This window comes from Erpetoichthys calabaricus, chromosome 12 (assembly GCF_900747795.2).
Source record: "Erpetoichthys calabaricus chromosome 12, fErpCal1.3, whole genome shotgun sequence".
NCBI classification, from domain to species: domain Eukaryota; kingdom Metazoa; phylum Chordata; class Cladistia; order Polypteriformes; family Polypteridae; genus Erpetoichthys; species Erpetoichthys calabaricus.
Window position 1 is genome coordinate 104836158 of NC_041405.2, and position 23660 is coordinate 104859817.

The 23660-nt window shown below is 38.0% G+C and overlaps 1 protein-coding gene across 1 annotated transcript in view; it reads right to left on the reverse strand.

Moving 5' to 3' along the window:
- The window catches only part of brwd3 (bromodomain and WD repeat domain containing 3), a 183440-nt gene extending 164524 nt beyond the window's left edge, over window positions 1-18916 (reverse strand). The window contains 7 exon segments of the mRNA XM_051934489.1: window positions 6572-6670; window positions 6853-6982; window positions 6984-7004; window positions 18125-18184; window positions 18376-18405; window positions 18501-18559; window positions 18675-18916. Coding sequence (XP_051790449.1) covers window positions 6572-6670; window positions 6853-6982; window positions 6984-7004; window positions 18125-18184; window positions 18376-18405; window positions 18501-18559; window positions 18675-18708 — 433 coding nt within the window. The 5' untranslated portion in view covers window positions 18709-18916.
- Window positions 18917-23660: the final 4744 nt, after the last annotated feature.

The following is a 23660-nucleotide window of genomic DNA, read 5'->3' on the forward strand; positions in this document are numbered from 1 at the left end:
CTGCTTTAAAATTTTTATTAAGAAGAAAAGTAAACCTTTTTAAACTGAGGGAAAATGAATCAATAATTATTTCTTAAGGATCTCTTTGTATACCATATTGTCAGTTCGTACTTCCGGTTCTAATATGACTAAGCTGTGTGCTGAGCTTACTCTTGAGCATGAAATCTAACGTGGTTTGTGCCCTTCAGAATGCAAACAGTTTGCACTCACCTTTTTAATAAAAGGTGAGCTTTTAAGCCTGAGAAATCACCCCGTAAATGCATACGTTTAATTGCACATGTGTTAATATGTATGCTTACACAGTATTCAAAGACACTCAAAAATTAACGTCATTTACCTTCGTTCCCGCGTTTGACTCGTGCTGTAAATCTCTTCCTTGTTTTTAGTTCACGTGATTACGTAGGAGGCGTGATGATGCGATACGTGACTCCGCCTCCTCCATTAGAGTATATGGACAAAAAACAGGTTCCAGTTATGACCATTACGTGTAGAATTTCGAAATGAAACCTGCCTAACTTTTGTAAGTAAGCTATAAGGAATGAGCCTGCCAAGTTTCAGCCTTCTACATACACAGGAAGTTGGAGAATTAGTGATGAGTCAGTCAGTGAGGGCTTTGCCTTTTATTAGTATACTAGCAAAATACCCGCGCTTCGCAGCGGAGAAGTAGTGTGTTAAAGAGGTTATGAAAAAAAAAGGAAACATTTTAAAAATAACGTAACATGATTGTCAATGTAATAGTGTTGTCATTGTTTTAACTGTTGCTGTCTTTTATATATATATTATATATATATATATATATATATTATATATATATATTATATATATATATATATATATATATATATATATATATATGTATTATATATATAATATACACACACACACATAAACATTTATATACATATACATATATACATATACACATCTACATACATAAACACACACATACATAAACACACACATAAGACTTACTGACTGAAACGGGCTTTCATTGACAATCATGTTACGTTATTTTTAAAATGTTTCCTTTTTTTTTCATAACCTCTTTAACACACTACTTCTCCGCTGCGAAGCGCGGGGATTTTGCTAGTATATTATATATATATATATATATATATATACATACATACATATACACACATACATGCAGTTTTAATAACACAGAAATCAATATAAACATTAACATCCATTATCATATGAGAATATGAAGTAATATATAAGAAGCACATTTCATATAAATATAAATTATTAAACAGTAAAATCTTCTTCTGTAATTTGCTACCGTCGGCAATTTGTGTGTCTGTCCAGGATTTTAATTGACCTGTAGCTCGCAAACCGTTTCACCTATACACTTGAAATGTGGTACACATATAGTACGTCACGTCTACTATCCGCTTTATGGGTGATATATACATATACACATCCACATATCAACATATATATATATACACATATATACACACACACACGCTTTATGGGTGATGATTGTTTTACTCTTTTTATGTTTATTTTATTTTATTGTAGAATCAACTGGTATCTGCGCACAGCCAGGGCAGCCGTGGGCGGATGCGTATGGTGTATTCACTCCATGTTATCGTGCATTGCGCTGTCACTTGTATTTTGATAAAAGAATTTGAACAACCTATAAGAAGCGTATAAATTATTAAACAGTAAAACATTAACATTTAAGAAGTAAAGTTACATTAAGTACTACTGCAAGTGCCTTCGGGTATACCTCATTTTTGTTTGCCCATTACATGCTTAAATGTATACATTTTTGGTGCACCTACCGGAGAACACGCGACATATAACCGAGCGTGGGAGAAGCATGGATTTTAAACACGCGTTGAGTTCATCTGCTGGTCTCCCTCGTGGAATAACTGGTAATGTTTGACTAAAATGTACAGCGAGTAAAAACGACATTACCTCCTATTTTTTTTTTTTTACGATCTCTGAGATCTTGCTTTTTTCGGTTCAAGGCTTCATAAGCTCTTTTATGTTGTATGGTGTACTTATCCCAAACCATCATCTTTGAATGTTGCAAGACTTTCGCCTTGTATGTAGATCGGGGTAATTACATTCATTGCATTCCTAGTCTGAATCACATCTGATTGTATGGGTGGTTACCTGGCACTGTAGGGTTGCCACCCGTCCTTTAAAATACGGAATCGTGCCGCGTTTGAGAATGAAATTGCGCGTCCCGTTTTGAATCAATACTGGACGGGATTTATCCCGTATTTTTTTTATCATTTTTTTTTTTAAAGCAGCGTCTCATGCAAATCATCCCACACGCATTTTATGAAGATGCCTCCTTTCCTACTTTTGATTGGGTAATACTTGATGTCATCGTTAGTTTGATTGGTGTTTTAACTGTCCAGTGAGGAGGGCGTGTCTTTTTAAGTACAGTCTGCAAAGTGTGGCACTGAGATATGGCGTCAGCGCCATAGTTGAAGCCCCTAACGTTGCGGTCAGCAAGTCGGCTAACATCCGCCATGTGCCGTCTTTCAGTTGCGAGAAGCAGATCATAGAATGGTTGAAACTGTTGCCCCTAACGTTGCGCCACGGCGTGTGGTTCGTTTATACCTCGTGTCTTCTCATTAAACTTTTACCTCGCAAATATGTTATTGCAATCCGCAGCGGGAGCGTTTCTATAAACTTAATTAAAACTTACGTTTTACACCGTGCTTTGTTTCCCTTATGAACATGCTTGTATGCTTAACTTGCTACGTTCTCAATTGTTTAATTAATTTTTTGCTCTTCGCTGTTTGCGGCTGTTCCTCCATTTCCCCCTACTTCGTTCTTTTATCTCGCGAATATGTTATTGCAATCCTTAACGGGAGCGTTTCAATAAACTGATTGAAAATAGTTTTGCATTTACCTTTTTAGTAAAAGGCGAGCTTTTAAGCCTGAGAAATCACCCCGTAAATGCACACGTTTAATTGCACATGTGTGAATATGTATGGTTACACAGTATTAAAAGACAGTGAACAACGTCAGTTACCTTTGTTCCCGCGTTTGATAAAAGGTGAGCTTTTAAGCCTGAGAAATCACCCCGTAAATGCACACGTTTAATTGCACATGTGTTAATATGTATGCTTACACAGTATTAAAAGACAGTCAAAAATTAACGTCATTTACCTTCGTTCCCGCGTTTGACTCGTGCTGTAAATCTCTTCCTTGTTTTTAGTTCACGTGATTACGTAGGAGGCGTGATGACGCGATACGTGACTCCGCCTCCTCCATTACAGTGTATGGACAAAAAATATGTTCCAGTTATGACCATTACGCTTTGAATTTCGAAATGAAACCTGCCTAACTTTTGTAAGTAAGCTGTAAGGAATGAGCCTGCCAAATTTCAGCCTTCCACCTACACGGGAAGTTGGAGAATTAGTGATGAGTCAGTCAGTGAGTGAGTGAGTCAGTCAGTCAGTGAGGACTTTGCCTTTTATTATTATATATATATATATATATATATATATATATTTATATATATACTAATAAAAGGCAAAGCCTTCACTGACTCACTCACTCACTACTAATTCTCCAACTTCCAACAAAGCACCGTGTAAACCTAAAGTTTAAATTAAGTTCATAGACCTACAAAAGGTTGCCATTGATCTGAGGCAAGATTGCTTTTCTCCTGTACAACTACACATTGCATTCTCAACAGTAAGCTTGCACGGCTTGGTCACATTACAACCGGAGTGCTGAACTAACAACGTGGTATACAAAGAGATGTATAACAATCGTAATAAATGAACAATAAAACAGCGGCGAACCCGTGGATTAAATAAAAAGGCTGCTTCCTTGGCAAAGCAAGGAAAAAGGATGACCTTATATGGCGTTCATTTATAAAACAGCGGAGAGGCTGTGTAAAGGCAGCTTCACAAAAAAACAGATCCTTAACAAATTGTTATTGGTATATTTTCCCTCAATTTAAAAAGATTTTCTTTTCTTCTTAATAAAAATTTAAAAGCAGTACTTCGCCACTGAGAAGCGCAGGGATTTGGCTATTATATTATATTATATATATATCTATATATCTATATATATATCTATATCTATCTACAGTGATCCCTCGCTATATCGCGCTTCGCCTTTCGCGGCTTCACTCCATTGCGGATTTTACATGTAAGCATATTTAAATATATATCGCGGATTTTTTTGCTGGTTCGCGGATTTCTGCGGACAATGGGTCTTTTAATTTCTGGTACATGCTTCCTCAGTTGGTTTTGCCCAGTTGATTTCATACAAGGGATGCTATTGGCAGATGGCTGAGAAGCTAGATTGCTTACTTTTTCTCTCTCTCTCTCTTGCGCAGGACTTTCTCTGATCCTGACATATGGGGATTGAACAGGGGGGGCTGTTCGCACACCTAGACGATACGGACGCTCGTCTAAAAATGCTGAAAGATTATCTTCACGTTGGTATCTTTTGTGCAGCTGCTTCCTGAAACGACATGCTGCACAGTGCTTCGCATACTTAAAAGCTCGAAGGTACTCCGGTTTCCTCCCACAGTCCAAAGGACATGCAGGTTAGGTGCATTGGCGATTCTAAATTGTCCGTGGGTGTGTGCGCCCTGCGGTGGGCTGGCACCTTGCCCGGGGTTTGTTTCCTGCCTTGTGCCCTGTGTTGGCAGGAAACTATCTACTAGCTAAGGCTAGGAATAGAAATCTTGCCAAAAAGGGAGTTAGCTGTACAGGTAAGCAAATCCAGTGCAGTAATGCATAACAGAACACAGACTGAAGGGATCTCGGATATATGTAAGTAGAACAAAGTAGTGCAACTTCCAACAGCAGTACTAACAAAAATGTTGCAAGTGCCTAACACTCGGAGCTGGGAAAATGACAACCCATATTATACAGGTCAGAATAGGGAGAGAAATTGAGAGTGCAGAGTGAAAAGGGTCCTTGCACTGAAGCAGGGATCCAATTAAACATACCACAAATGGAGTAATGTCACCTACAATCCCTGGCCTGGCTCAGCCTTGCTGTGTTGTAAAGGGAACATAGACCGTAAAGTGTGCATTTTTAATTCACAGTAGATGTCAAGCTGTCAAGGTGCAACAGAAAACAGGGAGAGCTTGCTTAGGGAAGGCTTGTTCTACATGGAAGATGGCAGTAATCAGCTCCAACAAATGAAGGAGAGTCACACATCCAGAGGTCTCCACCACCCTTAGCCTAATTATAGGCAACCAAAAGTGGGATGAAGGACCGAAGGAACAAAAAGGTAACATACAACCAGAGGAGACAGGACTGAAGATTGCACTGCAATTTAAAAGAAAAGGAAGAAAACACATAGAAGGATCAGAAGTGTTTCGATTGCCATGATAGCGGATAAATGTGGAGACACGGTCTTGTGTGATTATAAGCAAGATTACAGGAATGACACCTTCTTACTAGCAGACTGTCAGCACTATGTAAGGAAGAACAAAGGGAAGCATATGCCTATAATCACACTTTTTCCTTCCTGATTATGTCAGCTGATATTGACCAGCCTCTATCAAGTACTGGACTGTCTGACATCCTTGTGGGACTGGATACTCTGCCTTCAAAGGCTTGGTTCAGATGGAGGTAATGTTGTAGATTGACAGAAATTTCACGGATAGTGCACCCTGTTCCCATACCTGATTGGAATGCCGACACTGGTCAGGAAGGTTAGTATTCCCTTTCCCAAATGGAAGGACAGGGCAAATTAAGGGCACTAGGAGGCTACCTCCTGTGCTCATATTGTTTCCCCATACACAGGAGGAAAAACATCCCTTATAGAAATTCCCCTTTTAGATACTGACAGAGCAGCATGGGAGCTGTGATTCCATAGCGTTGCCATATTGGGTCCCACTGGTTCCGCCACAGGGAGCAATTGGGAGGCAAGTCCCCTGTTTTGACATGGCTACACTGGAAGTGCTTCCCAGGAGCCATGATTAGGCACTGGGATGTAATCCAGAGTTATGCTGAAAATGGAGCAGATCAACATAGCTCAGGGAATTGGAACGGGGAGGTGGTGTACAAAGGGAGGAGTGGAGGAAGAATTATGAATATATGGATTTTGAGAAAACCAAGCCTGTGGAAGCACTGGACCAAAACAATAAAATAGGTCAGGAGTCTATAAGAAGACAAACACAATGAAAACTTTTTTGGAAAAGTTAGGACAACTTTTAGAAAGTTATTATTGTACATAGACTTCAATGTTAAGGGTAGAAATATTAAAAACTGCTTGTTCTAAAATGTCTCTTTACTGGGATGTAGTCATCCAGGAGATAAAAAAAAAAAAACACAACAAAAAATTCCAATGAAAACTGTAATTAAGACAGAAAATAAATTTTGATTTTACACACACAGACACACACACACTACAAAACTCAACTTTGATGTTCTGAACATCACAGAAACAGAACTTAAACTCTAAAACAAATGTTTGAGCACATGAAACTTCTATGCATGTGGAACACACAAAGTCCTAAAGACAACTTCTTCTTCTTTCGGCTGCTCCCGTTCGGCGTTGCCACAGCGGATCATCCAAAATCGTTGTCCGCAAAAAAAAAAAAAAAAAAAATTAAGTGATAACTTACCAATGTTTGGCAGTCTCCCATAGAGTAATGGAGGTTCTGGGGGTCTTCCCCTGTGCAAAGCTGCAAAGGCAGAACCACTCCATACTGTGTGCCTACAGTCTGAAATATGGAAAACATATTTCAATGCTACTGTTTAAAAATTGCAATAAATGTTTACTCTTGCCACTCAAAAACACCAGAAAGTTTATACTGCACACTCTTGCAAGAGCAATAGATTTTACATTGCACTATTTTCCACAACACTACAAAAGAAAATAAACTTTGTCCTCTAAACATTTTACCTTTTTCCGTTCTCAATAAGGATTGCCGTCCAACACCCAGAAGAGTCTGCACTCCAGGAACGCTGGGAGGTACCTCTTTATCAAGAAGGGGTCCAATTCTTTGACATATTCTTAACAAATAATCTGCTGGGGATGTGCCTGTTTGCCGTTACCTAGGAAAAACAGATAATCCATCAAAAATATTACTAAAACTAGGAAAATAACGAATAATAGTTATTAGAAACCGAGTAATGAATACCCACCTGGTGAATTAACATTACATTAAACCAAATCAAAAAAACTTCATATTTCTTAACGTCTCACACAGTGTTGATCGGCAAAATTTGAAAAAGTGTTTTTCACACCAAATATGCAGTGTTGTCCGACAAATATTTTCCTGGAAATGCGCCATGCAACCAGCTTAGACTAATACTTTTCCCAAGCACCCAATGTTACTTTGCAAGGCAAGCGTGACATCATACAGCTGTCATAGCCATACAAAGAACTTTCATACTGTCAAGTGTACCACACCTCACATTTTATGTCACTGCAAGATCTGTTTCACACGAGACGTCACTAATCAAGCGTTATTCTAGCTGAATTTGCACCCTGCATAAACAAACACAAAAATCTCTATTTTTATTTGAAGGGTACATTAGCAGACTATAATGAGAATGTTAAGTACTGCTCTGTGAGCCTGATGAGGAATATGTACAGTGGTGTCTCGTACTTTGAATTTAAGGAAGCTGTATGAACTCTGAAACGGTTCAAAGTCTGAACCACTTTTCCCCGCAATAGAAATTATGGAAAGTAAATTAATCTATTCCCAGACCATAAACAATATTCATTTTGATAACCTTAAACAGCAAATGAACATAATTTAAGGTAAAAACAAACACAATTAAATGCAGTACATAAATTAAAACATGAAAACAAATTAAATACGTAAATACTGCATAATAAAATGAAAATTGCATTTACTGTATCTTAGTGAAGAGTCGTGATGTCCCATGTGGATGCCATGGTTAATAGTTTGGTTATTTTTATACAAAACCCCTAACACACTAAACAAAGTGAAAAAGCACTGAAAACACAAATGCAATGCGAGAGATGCTTTCACAAAGACAGTAAGACACCTAATGGGTGCACAACTTTTGACATTTACACTCACTGAGTAACTGCCATCTGTTGCTGCATTTTTTTCACTGCACAGGCATCGTTCGAACTCTGGATCAAATTTCTGTTGAATTTAGCATTTACGCTTTGGAATGTTCAAAGTAAGAGGCTCCACTGTATATGGCGCTTCCACGGTGCATAGTGCAGTTTTTATTCAAATAGTGTAAAATGAGCAACTGCAAAAGTTTTCAATAAATAATTCATAAAATCCAAATTGCAGTGACATCATGTCTTACAATCGAAGTAAAAAATTGAATCCTTAAATGGATAAAATCAAGTTTAAAAACAAATTGAAAACCCTGTACTTCAGTGCTCTCTTTTCCATTTTCTCACCTGCTCACCCCAACAGGTCTATTCAGCTGGGTTGGCAAATGCGGGTCTCTCTTTTTTTTTTTTTAGCTCCCACAGTCATCCATGGCTCCATCTTCCTAACACCCCAATCAGTGTCTCTAGGATCCCTAGGAGTCCATGATCTCCCTGGCGCTGTCTGCTCAGGCACAGTCAATCACCTAGGAGCACCGTTCTTGCTTGCCCTTGGGGATTTCCCCCGACTGCACATTCTCCTCCCTTACAGCACTAGCTCAACTGCCTGATTTACTTTTCCTTCCTGTCTTTCTCATACTTCCTTGATTATTTACTCCCTTTCTTTCCTCCCTTTCTTTTATAGCTCTGTAAGTGTAGGTGCCTCATTAATGAGCCACAGAGCACAAACAAGGGACAGGTTAGCTAACCATGCTCTTGTATGTTTATCGACACGTGTATCTGTTTCATCAATTCTCAGCATATGTAAATTAATTCAGCCTTTGTTCTCTGCCGTTATTTGCAATGCAATGCACCCCAGCCTTATTTCCTGATTACCAATCAATCAGAGACACTTCTGTGATAATTCTCATTTCTGTAGTTTTTAAAAGTTCTCTCACTCAGTCTCTGTACTATATGGAAATATGGGTCTACTGACTGTGCTAAATACTTCAGCATTCAACCTCAGTGGCAGTCCTCTTGTCATACAATATATTATTGCTCACACTTGCCCATGCTGATTTCATTTGTTCTTTGACAGCTCTTTTGCCCCCTCCACGTTCACACATTACGAAACCTTAGTACTTAAATTCAGAAACTTCATTAAGATGCTTTCTAGATCTGCTGTTAATCACTACAATCTCATGCCCACCAACATTATTATAGCACATTCGCATATAATGTGCAAGGCACCTACTTTTAAAGCCTATCACTGTAAGTTGGCATGAGACAACTTAACCCCATAGGCTGATTTTGCAGAGATGTGGCACACTTGTTCTTCAAGGAAATGCGTCAGGACAGTTCAATTTTTGTTCAGATATCATAAACAGAGTGTGCAGTTTTAAAATTTCCCATTGAAAAGCACTGGTAAATATGAAAATTTGTAAATCTTAGAAAAACATTCTATGCAACTTCAACTAGGAATTAGTTTTACTGTTTCAATTTTCCTTTTGAAGTGGTTGCTTTATCCTATACAAAATATACATCTTCCTCTTATTGGTCTGACAGTCGCTTGGATGCACAATGCAAGCAAGTCAAGCACCATGCAGGGTGCACATGCAAACAGCTCACACAGTAGCACATTTCTCCTGCTGCTTTAGGTAAGTTAATGTATGGAGTACAAAAAGTCACTTCTCTGGAAATAAATGGAAAGCAATTATGTAAGCATATGTAAAACTGAATTATTACCTTAAAAGAACCAATATTAAACATGCTGCTAAATTATGTTTGAACTACTGTATATACTTGCGGATAAGTTGGGACTTGATTATACAGTAGATTTCTGGTATTTTATAATGTTGGTCATATAAGTCGAACGTAGAAAACACACACTAATGATACAAGGGATTATGATATGCTAACGCCCACCTGACAGAGTAACCACAGAGCACACTCCCTTTTTTTTTCCTATGTGGGTGCGGCAATGCGTTGTATCAGTACGTGCTCCTAACCTCACTCTCTCTTTCTCTCCATTGTGCCTACGTGACCACATGGTAATACCCGAACTATTCCGAAGCAACGTTTGCACCGATTTGTTTTTTTTGTATCTCACACCCTCACACACCTTTATCGTAAGAGCATCCCTTATCTAAGATGGAGCGTTCGATCAGAAGAAAATATGAAGCTGGTTTTAAATTAAACGTCACTGAAGTAGCGAAAGAAATTGGTAACTGTGCTGCTGCAACAAAATTCGATGCATCTAAGGAACATGCGAGATTGGAGGAGGCAAGATGATGTAAAAAAAAAAAAAAAAAAAAAAAAAAAAGTGTCCCATTTTTGAATGGCAATATAAGTCGGGGTCTGATTTTATGGTCGATTTTTCAGGTTTCAAGACCAAACTTATACGTGAGCATATACGGTAATTAATAACACAGGAAAGGTGCAGCTGTAATAACTGATAAAAACACAGGACCAGTTTAAAAATGGACAGTGGTGCTGGAAAGTAGGAAGCTTCAGTGGCTTATGCCACTGATCTTCTTGCCCATCGTGTGCCATTCATAGTCCCATTATACAATCTGTTCCAAATTCTTAATTACCGTGATGGTGCGGGTTGTTTCATGCTCCCACTCTTGTTTAGGAGCCAATTGAACCCGCCACCATTGATAACATAGCCAAGAATGAACCGGGCAAAGGGGGTTAGTTCTATAAAGGGAAAAAGTGCTTTTATTTTAAAAAAAAAAATCTAAAATCAAAGTGTCCAAATAAATAGTGCAGTAAATCATTATTCATAAATAAATAAATAATCCATTTAAACAGTGCTCATGGATGTTAATACTCCGGTCAAACAAATATCCATAAATGTGGGGTTAAAATCAAAAGGCAAGAACTTGTTCTTTAAAACTGACATCTCTCTGGAGAGATGTCATCCAACAGGATCAGACAACCCTCAGTTCCTGCTGCCCTTGCCATGTGTTTCATGGGGCATCACCGAGCCTCCACATCTTCGACTCGCGCTGCCAGCTTTGCAGGGGATTCCTCTGGAGTATTGCGGTTGCTCCTGCTCCCTTGGCTGATCAGCGGGGGCAACCTTCAGCCCCCTCTTGAGCACTAGCCACATGCTCCATTCCTGTCTAACTGATGCCTCACTTTCATCCCCGCTCTCTCTCTTTCACTCGCTCCTACACTTCTTCTGACAGCAGCACCTCAATCGCTAACCGGAGAAAGTCAATGGAGCAATCAAGACAGACCTTACCTTCATGTCCATGTGCACTTTTGTCTCGAATCACTCCACCAACATCCTGCAGCCACGTGAGCATGCACACCCATGGAGATCGAGCCAGCAATTTTATTAGCCGCAGACGGATTATTCCAAACTTATTTATACAATTGGAATGAATTTCTGTGTGTTAACTAATAGTAATAGCTACATAGGGAACTTATTTCAGCTCCTTTCATAAGTTAATATTGATGTATGCTAGCATTATTCATGTTGTATTAAAAGATATTTTTCCCCCCAAATACTAATTATTGGATAATACTCTATTGGGTATATTTTCAATAACTTATTTCAAAATAAACTTTAATAAAACAACAATTATTACAGTAACACACAACACTCAAAGATAGTTTTCAAATAGCAAGAATGGCAACAAGCTACATATGAAAGCTATGGAGTTTAGTTTTGTGGACAGTCCTTGAAGTGGGCCAGTACCAATGATGCTCAATGCTTCATGAGAATCCCACCAACCCTTTGATACCATATATGAATACACACTCACACTGACCGCCAGAGCTGGGTAGTAACGAGTTACATTTACTTGAGTAACTTTAAAAAAAAAAAAATTGTACTTCTAAGAGTAGTTTTACTGCACCATAATTTTTTTACTTTTACTTGAGTACATTTGTGAAGAAGAAATGCTACTTACTCCGCTACATTGGGCAACTCTCGAATTGTTACTCCCCCCCCCCCCCCCCCCCATTATATACGCTATATTTTTGCCAGAGAGAAGTCGCCAGTGGATCTACTGCATGACTGTTTCACCAATCAGACGTAGCAACAATAATCACATGACTACGTTTCACCAATCAGACGTAGCCATGCAGTCACATGACCACATACAAACTTCCTGCATCTGCAGCCTGTGAGAGACATGCAGGGCTCCTGTTCACTGCTAAACGGTCACAGCTTCACTGCAAGAACCTTGAGAGCCAACTCCTGCTGAAGCTTAACCATCACTTCACTGAGTGAAGAACAAGCACGTTTTAACCAAACAGACACAGACAGTCATGGTAAAGTGGGACTTCTTGTACGTGCACAAGCTGTCTTGTTCTTATGGTATTTTCTCAGCTGTGCTATTTGGAGGGCAAGTGTGTGATGATGCCGGTCCCTACAGACTCTTCTTTTCTCTTTTTTTTTTTTTTGATTCCCCCTTATTTTTTGTGCAGACACGTATATATAAACTCCCGTATCCGTGGGCCTTAATCACATGTCACAGAAAGCCAATGAAGCAATTGAGAACAATCGCACCCGCACATGCAGGTGTGACTCGCTCCAACTACCTCATCTACTCCCTGTTGTGCAATTGCGCCTACGGAGAATGACAAGGCTTTACGGATTTGAAACTGGCCCCTTTTTTTTTTTTTTGAAGCTGCGGACCCGCTACACCACAAAGTGAATATACAGTATTATACTGTCAGTGTACAGTATATCTTGTCACTGTAAGTAGTTTGGCTTCAAAACCTTTGTTGTGAAAAACTGAGATTTGGAACTTTGTGTTATTTGTGCATCTTTATTTTATAAAGATGTTTATTTGTAATCATTATTTGGAAATAGCAGAATTTGCACATTTTATTTTTGTCTGTCTTATTACAACATTTCTAAAAAATAAATCATTTATGTTCAAACAGTTACTCAGTACTTGAGTAGTCTTTTCACCAAATACTTTTTTACTCTTGATTAATTTTTTGGATGACTACTTTTTACTTCTACTTCAGCAATATTATTTTGAAGTAACGCTACTCTTACTTGAGTACAATTTTTGGCTACTCTACCCACCTCTGCTGACCGCAAAGTGGAAGCACCCTACCGCATCAATAACTGGTCATACAAAAGGCACTCTAGATTTCATAAATCACTGTCATCGGAGCTAGTTCGCTCTTTGATAATAATAAAGCTCAAAAAATCCCAACATATTTACAGCAATGAAACGTAGAAAGATTGCAGACAAATAATGCATTTTACATTGCCTTGCACAAGGTATCAAAATAGATCCTTTAAAATGTTTCTGCACAAGATCAAGAAAAAAAAAAAATGTTTTTACAAAACAAAAAATGGTTATTCACCCATAGATATCCTAATGTGAAATACAAATATGCTGCCTACTTTTGTACTTGGGTATAATTCACCATATATTTTTCACTTGTTTCAATTTCTAGATTTTAAGGGAAAGATGTATATCAGGTAGGTGAAATGGCTAGGCATTATTCTTCTTCTTTTTGTCAGATTTACTGAAATGCATTAAGATTTTTAAAACAAAAGCTTCTCAAACACCACATAAAAACCTTACCACAGATACAGAACATTTCTGAAGATCTACTTAAAAAATACATTTACAGCCATTGTTAGTATGCTTCACACCATGGTAAAACAATCCAAGAACATCTGAAAGCACTGAAAGAGTTCTGAATACTTTTGGAAATTATCAAGTATTACTGATGTAATAATTATTAGCGCTATACATATTTTACACCCATTCATCTATGTTGCCCCATAGACGAGAAATGCTCTGAATATTTAAATGCCAAGATGCCTTTTTTCTTAATTAAACCTTTTAAATTGACACTCTCCTTTAATCAAAGTGCAAATTGCTTTTCAACTCATAAAACTGCATTATTTAAGACAAAACTACCATTACTTGTAAGCTATATGTTTTTACCAAACAATGAATAATTGTAAGCAACTGCTACTTTACACATCATAGGTAGACAGATCGTATATACACAAATTCACGCCAAAAAATGCACCCTTCATGCTCAGAGCTATGCCAAAGTCATATTTACATGGCAACACAATTTACACATACTGCACAGCTTTCACTAAAGCACACTGCAAGGTATAGTGTGAACCATACCCAATAACTTACTGTTTTAAGTCCAACCAAGTCCATAATTACTTTGCATTTTATGAATATTGATGCAGTATGATAAAAGGTGGATGCCACAGTTCAAATTCCAGCACAGCCAACCTTTTTTGCAATTTAAAAAAAAAAAATACTTCTGACCATTGATAACTTAACAGTGGCTAGAAAATTGTTTAGCTCCAAACAATTTAATATTTTGTCAATTTTCATTCTGAACTTGAAATTACCTAAATTTCACCTGTTTCATCAATGATCTATTAAAAAAAAAAAAAGAGAGAGAGAGAAACATTTTACTAAGTTTAAAAAAAAGAAACAAAAGTTTAAAAAGGTACTTAATACCTTTTCTGATACACTAAACTACATCAACAAGTCTGTGTGGGAAATAAATTAGCTAATTCAAAGTGCTCCCCCAGAACTAATAAAACTGTTTTCTCTCAACATAATCTCACAGTACGTTAGAGCACATTTTGAAGTATAGCTTGAAAATGAAGACAAGTATAAAGGATGGGGGGAAAAAAAAACACTTTTAAAAGCACTAAACTCCATGGTGTCTAATAATCAGAAGTAGAAAAAAAAACAACAACTTTAAAACACACCTATATTCATACTGCATAGATCGGATTGTTCTCCTACAGTGGTGACCAAAATTAGTGAACAACTTACAACATCCAAAATTTCTAAATCACTGCTTATATCTATTTGAAGTTATCCTAATGGGAATAGAAGGGCTTTTTTTTTTTTTTTTTAAAAACTTTTTTCATAATTTAAATATATTCTGAAGCACAATATGAAACACTTAAATGAGAAATTTGAAGAAGAGTTCTAATCAAAATTAGAGAACACTCTCAGATACCTCCTAGTTACTGGCAGCTGCTGCTAATTTCCTTAATTATCTGACAAACCCTATTTATCTGGCAGCACTTCTAATTACTTTACAAAATGGTGAGCTGCTCTAAGGTAAATGAAACCTGCAACAGCAGGATGTCCAGATTATGGCCAAAGGGCTAACCCTTTCAGCCACTGCAAAAGAATCTGGTCACTCCAAGTTTGTGATTTCTAGAATACTGCAGCTATATAACACTAATTCATTCATTTCCCCCCAATAAAAGCTGGTCATTCATAGAAGAAAAATGCACAAGAGGACTGGATAATGAGGAGAGTCTCAATGGGGAAATTGGTTCAACACTACAGCAGGAATTGCCCACCAGTTTAGCATTGAACAGGCCAAAGATCTGTCACGGTACACAGCGTGTCGCCATTCATGACGATTCGGACTTCAGAAAGCCCATTCTGCATTGATTAAGTCTCTCATCAGCAGAAAGAATCAAATGGCTAGACTAACCTTTGCTGAGGAGCATGTTGTGTGGACAGGAGTATTGGTCCATAGTTCACTTTAGTGATGAGAACAAGTTTAATTTATTTGGGTCCGATGAGAAACATTATGTTCAGCTTCAAACTGGTGAAAGACTGAACACAAATTGCGTAAAAATGTCAAGTTTGGGGGAAGTTTTCTGCAGCAGGAGTTGGCCCTCTTATACAGACAGCTACATGGCAGGGTGACTGCAAAGGTTTATCAGAACCTCCTTCAGCAGCATGCACATCTCACAATAAGCCCACAATTTCCATGCAAGACAATGCCCCCTTATCACCTTGTAAAATGGGTAAAGTAGTCCCTTGAAACTAGTAACATTGAAATAATGAAATGGTTAGTCCAGATCTAAATCTGATCAAGAATCTCTGGAAAATCCTTGGTGACAAAGTTATGTCAGTGACCACAACTATGCTAATGAATCATCACTCCACAAGACAGGCCTTTATAGGGAATTAGAGAGAAAGAAGACCTACTGTAGCTTAGATAGGAGGAGGGAAGAAACACACACAATTATTATGGTTGACATTGTATATACTAGAAAGCCAAGTGTCTAAGAAGAACACAAACATTTGCCCTGAATGCTGTGTGGTGTATATGGCATGAAATAAAACACTACACACAAGTCATATTATACTACTCACATTGTAATGCTAGATGGCATTGACATGACGTTGAGAAGTCTTTTTTTATTAGCAAAAACAAAAAAAATTGTCAGTTATTAATGGAAATAATGTAGCAAATTACAGACAAATACTGAATAAAAACCTGCACTCGCATTCCAGAAAATAACACTATGATTGCACATGGGTTCCTGTAGGACCAAAATAAAAAGCACACTGCAGTGACTTAAAAATAAGGACATCTTTGTATGGCAAAATTTGCAAACTTTAATTTCAACAGCAATTTTTGGCAAACCATCAAAACCACTGCCTGTCATCCTTACCATCTAATTTAATACCTCAAGAGCAATTTTGCAATTTGACAATTACTGTTCCATTGTTTTGGCAAATGTACAAACTTGAGAATGGCATTTTGAGTAATTATTTAAAATTCTGTGCTTTGTTTGAGCCAGGCTCCACAAATTTGATAATCCAACTCAAGATCCCTGGTATTTTTACAAGGTGCTGTATATTTACATTTCTACAATGTATCAAAAGGACAAGTCCTTTCTGTATGAAAGCAAACAGTTGCCATTTTCAGAAAAAAAAATGCAGTTTAATGCAAATGTTAAACTTAAAAATTATGAAATATGTACTATATTTTTTAAATGATATTATGTGTGTTGACCCTGTGTTGGGTTGGCACCCAGTCCAGGTGTCATTCCCACATTGCCCCCAGAGAATTGCTTGGATATGCTTCAGCAGCCCTGTGACCCTGTCCTGAACAAGACGGTTAAACAAATGGATGGGTGGGTGGATTATCAGTGTGTATAACTACCAAATACTGGCAACAATTTTATGATGCACAACCTCTAAATTAAATTTTACATGCACACTTTTTTGGAGTTGCTTAACTATTTTTCAATGAATCTAAAAGTTATTTCAAAATGCAATTCAGATTTTCGAAATTTTTAAACACAAGAAGCCAAACCAGGACATTTAAATATTAACTCAAAATACAATTTTTACAGTTTGCAGTTTTAAAAGTTTAAAACAGATTACAAAGATTAATACTGTATTAAAAGTATATGTCTGTGTGCCACAGTACCAAATGCTTAAACAGTAATCTATCATTGTCCATGTTTGCACAGCATGTACCCTAACCGACTGCAAATTGTTCCAGGATTACCACGGTAGATTATTTTGTCAAACAATAAAAACCTTTTGAAATACCACACAACGGGGCCCCATCTGAATACTGCACCATATTCTACAACCTAACAGTAAAAAGTACAATAAGGCCAACGAGATTTTAGAAGCAAAATATCCCATTACGAACCAGCAGTTTTAGAAATGACACAATTTGGGTCCCTATTAATTTAAAGTCCTTACTGTACTTAAATAAGACAAGAGACAGCGTTAAACTGTTTAAACGCCATTGATTTTTTTCTCAGTTGCAACATTCGTTTAAAAAACACCATGAAACACAAGTGACGAGAAATTAATATCATTTTGTTCTTTGGCTACTTAAAAAAATACACACACCACTAATTTAAAGCCAGCGTCACCGGTATTTTGTTTTATTTCAGTGAGATCACTGCAGCTTCAGACTAACTGGTGAAAATTTCGCCACGCACGGCAGCCTTAGCGCAAGTCTTCTCGGCTCAAACACCCAATCACAGGACGATTGTCACCGATGACTCGCTTCCGGATAAAGAAATGCACATTGTGATTGGTTGGAATAAGAGATTGACGTTCCTTCAACCCCCTTTTCCTGCATACCCTCGAATAACCCCCTCCTCCTTGCCTATTATGCACAATAAGGCGTTTATTTCGATACAAAATATCAGCTTCGGTCCGCAAAATGTGGCTTTTCCCAGAAAACTCGCCAAGTTGACCAATACTTACACAACGTATTTTACTTCGATTTATATATTATTAAATTTTGATATGTTCTTACGATTTGTAAGCAGACTTCACGATTCATAATACAAAAGTTAAAATTTCCACCTGTCTAAAGTTTTCCAACTTTCCCAATAAATACTCACCCATTCTTCAAAGGTACGCTTATATTCTTTGCCTTCCCAATCCAAACGTTTTGGAATAAGCTAAAAAAAAAAAATAAAAAAAAAGACACACTGACTGAGACGAAACTCGCATACAGTGATAGGCGTTCTACCTTCCCTATAATACTTAGCAAAAAGTTCAAAAATAACTAAAACTGTAAATTATACTTGTACAAGGAACCGGCTGCCGCGGAAATACGGGGCGAGCGTAGAGTAGCAAAGGCGCTGCCTACCTCGTATTCATCGAGCTCTTCAACCAAGACCTGCGGAAAGAAAAAAATAAAACACCATTAATTGACTAAAAAATAAAAGCCGATATGCTTTTCTGTGACGAATGAACAAGTCTTTATTGGCTAACCTGTGCTGTTTTTTTGCAGGGACCGGACTGTAGAAATCTCGCAATGAGGTAATACAGTTCTGTAAAGAAAGGGGGAGCAGAGAAGGCATTTAATAGAACTGCACGCTAGCTAACACACAAAACATAGCATCCCCTTTCAATATAAAGGTAACACTAATGTAGTAAGACACTAACCAGCCTCGATCTGTGAACACTGGATACCTGACATCTTCCGAGTCGATCGACGCTGCTAAATTGATTAATAGACCTATTGTTGCTTTGTTTGTTTATATACCGAAAATAAAACACAGCCCGTTGAATTGTTTCCCCGGCGTTCGGCCTTTTCCTCTCTCTCGGATTTTTCACGGTATCATGCCGTGCTTATCTTCACGACCCCTGCAGGACCTGCTTGTGTACTGCAGCAGCCCACCAACAGTGGAGACGGCAGCCATATTGGTAAAGGAAAACATGCGCCGCCGCTTCTATTCTAAGGGACGCCGATTGGGCCATAAAGCTGCTACGCGCACGTGCCGATCGTCACTTGTTACTTCTCAGGCGGGGTAGGTGACGTATCTACTGGATCTGCGCAAACATTTCCGAAATTCATACTTTTGTTTGTTTATAATTAGCCATTTTTTACTTTTTTGTGAACCGGAAGTGATAATTAATTTCATGTCTCACGAAACATGTTAACCATTTATCCCTCATTATATACAACCGTTTGAGCTCTAATTGCAGCGTAAACGTTCCATGTTGCTCCATTTTAAACAAATACTGGAAGTAGGACAATGAAAAAGTATTTATAGCGAATTATTACGAATTTGAAATATTAAATGTAACATCAAAACTTGCCATGTAAACCTATTGTAATTACACTTAGATGTGTTGGAAATACTGTAGGTTTTTATTGTCACATGAATTGCGGGAGCATTGTTAAATTCTTTCCTGCATCGTTTGCGAGGAAAATTGGGGTTAAAGTAGCAAATATAGGTAATAAGTTCATTAAATGATGTAAAATAAATAAATACTATAAAGAAGTGTAGTAGAAAAATGACCTAATGTACATAGTGCAAAATAAAACTGTTCAGACATATAGATTGTATTAAAAAGTAGTGGGAAAAAGAAAAAGGGCAGATGGCAGTATACATATACAGTAGAATGAGATATAAACCAGAAGGTGGGTACAGTACAGTATAGGCAAATTCAGGTTACCCACAGTTCAGTGGCGTTATGGCCAGAGGAGGAATCTGCCCCCAAAGCAGATACAATATGTGGATGGTTGACATCAGAAATGATGAAGTCAGTCCTGCTCAGACATCTGATGGAGTAGATGGTATGAAGCCATTTTTCAGATGCATGTTCAGTTTTCTCAGGTGAATTATATATATATATATATATATATATATATATATATATATATATTGTAAGATTTTCTAACTTGAAACTAGGTATGTTAGGTCTAAAAAACTGATATAGACCAGTTTTTTTGGATCAATGTTTTTATTTCAGGTGTAAAAAACTAATATAGACCAGTTTTTTAGATACTTTTTTTATGAAATGTCTGATGCAACTTTTAATACTTTTTTTCTTACTACTGGAATCTTTGAAGATTTTATATATTAGTAAATTACTTTGAGTTTAGAACATATTGCTTTTTTTCTTTTTTGTAATGAAATAAATGTTTCTATATAAGGAAAATGTTGTATAATGAACTATCTAGGGAAAAATAAAACTTTCTGCATGACTATAAAAAGCCTGTGAGACTATCATTTTTAGCAGTCTTTAATCTGTTACAGTTGTTTTGTAAGACCAAGAGAAAAATGCAACTTTGAATTTTGTGAACTCTTACAGCAGTAAATGTAGTCAGCAAAACACGCAGAGCCAAATTCTGCCAAATCCTCCTCTCTCAATAGATACAATGGAGAACAGTGATCTTTTGGGCAGGCGGATCACAACTCATATCATTACAAAGCCCTACAGTGCTCTGTACTGTACCCACACCAGTTTTCCCTCAATGACCTTGTCTAAAAATTCAGCCTTTTGAAAAATCTCAGCATAAAAAAACTCCTAAAAATTAAATAAATGGAATATGAAAAAATGTGTCATATCACAGAAAATAACGTAACACAAGATTTGTGAATCTTAACCATTTATAGCCTCCACTGCCACAGCTTTTCAGAGAAATTGATATCCACAGAAGAACACAAATAAGAGTACAGTCTGTCTGGCCACATAGTCAGGTGACAAGGAGACAGACAAGACCTTGTCTAATCCTGTCGCACATATTAAGAAAGTGTTCCGGAATTTGCAGTTGCCATTTCAATTTCTCACTTATAAATGAGGCAAACTAAAATTTTTTAAGAAAATGACAAAGTATTAGTAGGGTCTGTACAGGTGTCCTTACTCTAAAACTTGATCATTTTTTTCAAGCCCTTAAAGACATCATTGTCATTGGGAAGATTGTCTTGTTTGGCTTAATCCTTTTTATCCTTTAACCATCATTGATTATTGAATTTCTTTAATTGTATCATTCACAAAGATCCACATCCTAATGACATAATTAATGCAACTTTGTAAGATATGTTAAATCACATTTTCCTTGAGAAAAAAGCGATGAATCCTGTTTTGCTTTTCATCATTATGTAAGGACCTTTAGGTTAATACCCAAGTTAAAAATGTATTTCCGTTGCAATGATCGTACTAAAGTATTTTGGAAGATATTAAAGTATAAAAGGTTGGCATAGTAGTTACCTCAACTGCATCAGAGCTATAGGGACCTGATTTAAATTCTTCAGTGACGGGCTCACTGTAGTATTTTTGGACAAAAGGTTAGGTGTGCATACTCATGCATAAATCTTTATTTGTATATACTGAGGTCAATTAGCCAATGCATATATTTGAGAAGTGGGAGCTCAGACTTTGTACTGTGGGAAAATACAACTAAAACAACATTTATTTCTATAGCAAATTTTCATACAACAGATATAGTTCAAAGTAGGGCTGGGTGGTATGACCAAAATTCTATATCACAGTATTTTTCAAAATTATACCAGTTTCACAGTATTCAACAGTATTTTTTTCCCCATGCATGAGTGGATGTTAACCACATTTTCCACTGCAATTACTACAGTAGACTGGCTAAGAATAACCTTTTCCACTGTCATAAGAATTGTACAAAAATTTTTTTTAATGCGCACACAAGTATTAATAAAGGTTTGCATGGCCTCATAAAGTGATAGTTTTCAAGGGGGTGGCACTAATGAAGAGAAGGAATCACATTGCATGACAGTTATAGTCAAAATATAGAACCATTTTATTGAACAAATTTTGCAAACAACTTAAACTATAATTTTGACAACATATTTTCAACCATCCAAAGAGGCATTTAGACTTAGTAAAATATCCAGAGTACCTTGTCAAAAGTTGTATTGCACTGAGCATGTCTTAGAAAAGGAGTAAATCTATATATATAATTCACTAAGCCGCCGACAAGTAGCCACCCATAGAAAGCACGCCGGAAGGGGCGTGGATTCACTAAACCGCCGACAAGTAAGACGCCAATGGCGCACGCAGGAAGGAGCCATGCCCACCAACTCTAAGACCATTGGATACGACGACAACTCGCAGAGCCACGCCCACCAACTCGGACGCGACGACTCGGAAAAAACGCCGTCATTTATGTTCGTCTGTGCTACAGTACACATGCACCTCTGAGCCACGTTGACTTTTCGGTTATGACGCATGACCGCGTGCACCATTCGCATCCGCGACAAACATGCGTCTTCTTAGATGGTCCTGCAAGAACACGGAAAACGTTTCCCCGCCTACCAACACTCCTTATTCCCCGACCGGCGTCCACCGCATCCGCGACAAACATGCGTCTTCTTATTCCCCGACCGGCGTCCACCGCATCCGCGACAAACATGCGTCTTCCTAGATGGTCCTGCAGGAATATGGAAGACGTTTCCCCGCCCACCAACACTCCTTTTTCCCCGGCCCGCATCTACCCTCGCTCTCTAGGCATTCACACTGCCTGCTCATGTGCCCGGACGCAAAAACTCACCGACCACCCAGTTAGTCCCTTTCGTCTGTGCTAGGAGTCCACATGCACCTCTGAGCCACGTTGACTTTTCATTATTCTTTTCGGTTACGACACCCAACCGCGTCCACCATCGAAAACCATGGGAAAGGAACAACGAAGCCCTGCCCAGAAACTCTACCCCTCCTCACAGAGTTTCCCAAACTCGGTCCTGGTGAACCCCTGTGGATGCAGAGTTTTGTTCCAACCAGATTCCTAATCGTTAATGCCGGTGAAACTCATCCGGGATAAGTCGGTTTTTCAAACGCAGCCGTGTAGCAAATTATTCTAGCAGGATGAAATAATCCGAGATGAATGCGCTCCCCCGCGCTGAGTGAAAAGCCAATGTATATTGAGTCTAGAAAACATGATCAGCAAGTCTTTGATAGGCTGCAACAAAATGATGAAAGAACGGGCGCATTTTTTTCACACAAGCTGGGTGTGTGGGTGTTAGTTAGTCAATTAGTTACTCGAAGGATTTCAAGATTTAATATGCACAAGCGGTAACACTGCAAAAGCAGCCAAAACCAGAAAAGACGGCTGGCAAAAAGTGGCCGACAAATTAAACACGTGTGCATTGTACTTACTGAAAGCAGCGTTACAGATTTTGCAAATGTTCATTTTTTTCCCTCTGTTTAAAAAACATTAAAAAAGCGGCGTGATTATGCAGCGATACGTCGCGGGTTGGTATGCAGCGTGTAAAACAGTTTGTCGCGGATAATTTGCCTTTTACTTTAACACGAAGACAATTTCCTGTTAGATTTGCCTTTGCAATGACAATTAATAAGGCACAGGGCCAAACCTTCAAAAAGATATGCATGTATCTGCCAAAACCAGTGTTCAGTCACAGACAGTTGTATGTTGCTATCTCCAGAGTTCCATCTTTTCATTCACTTACTGGTATGCCTGCAGGAACACGTGCAGCGAGCGAGCGACACACATACAGGCGCGCACGAGAGAGAGCGCTGGACACATAAGAATAATAATACTTCATTACATTGATATACCGGTGTTTTCAGTATTCAAAGCGCTATCCACACAGGGAGGAACCGGGAAGCGAACCCAAAATCTTGCACAGTCTCCTTACTGCAAAGCAGCAACAC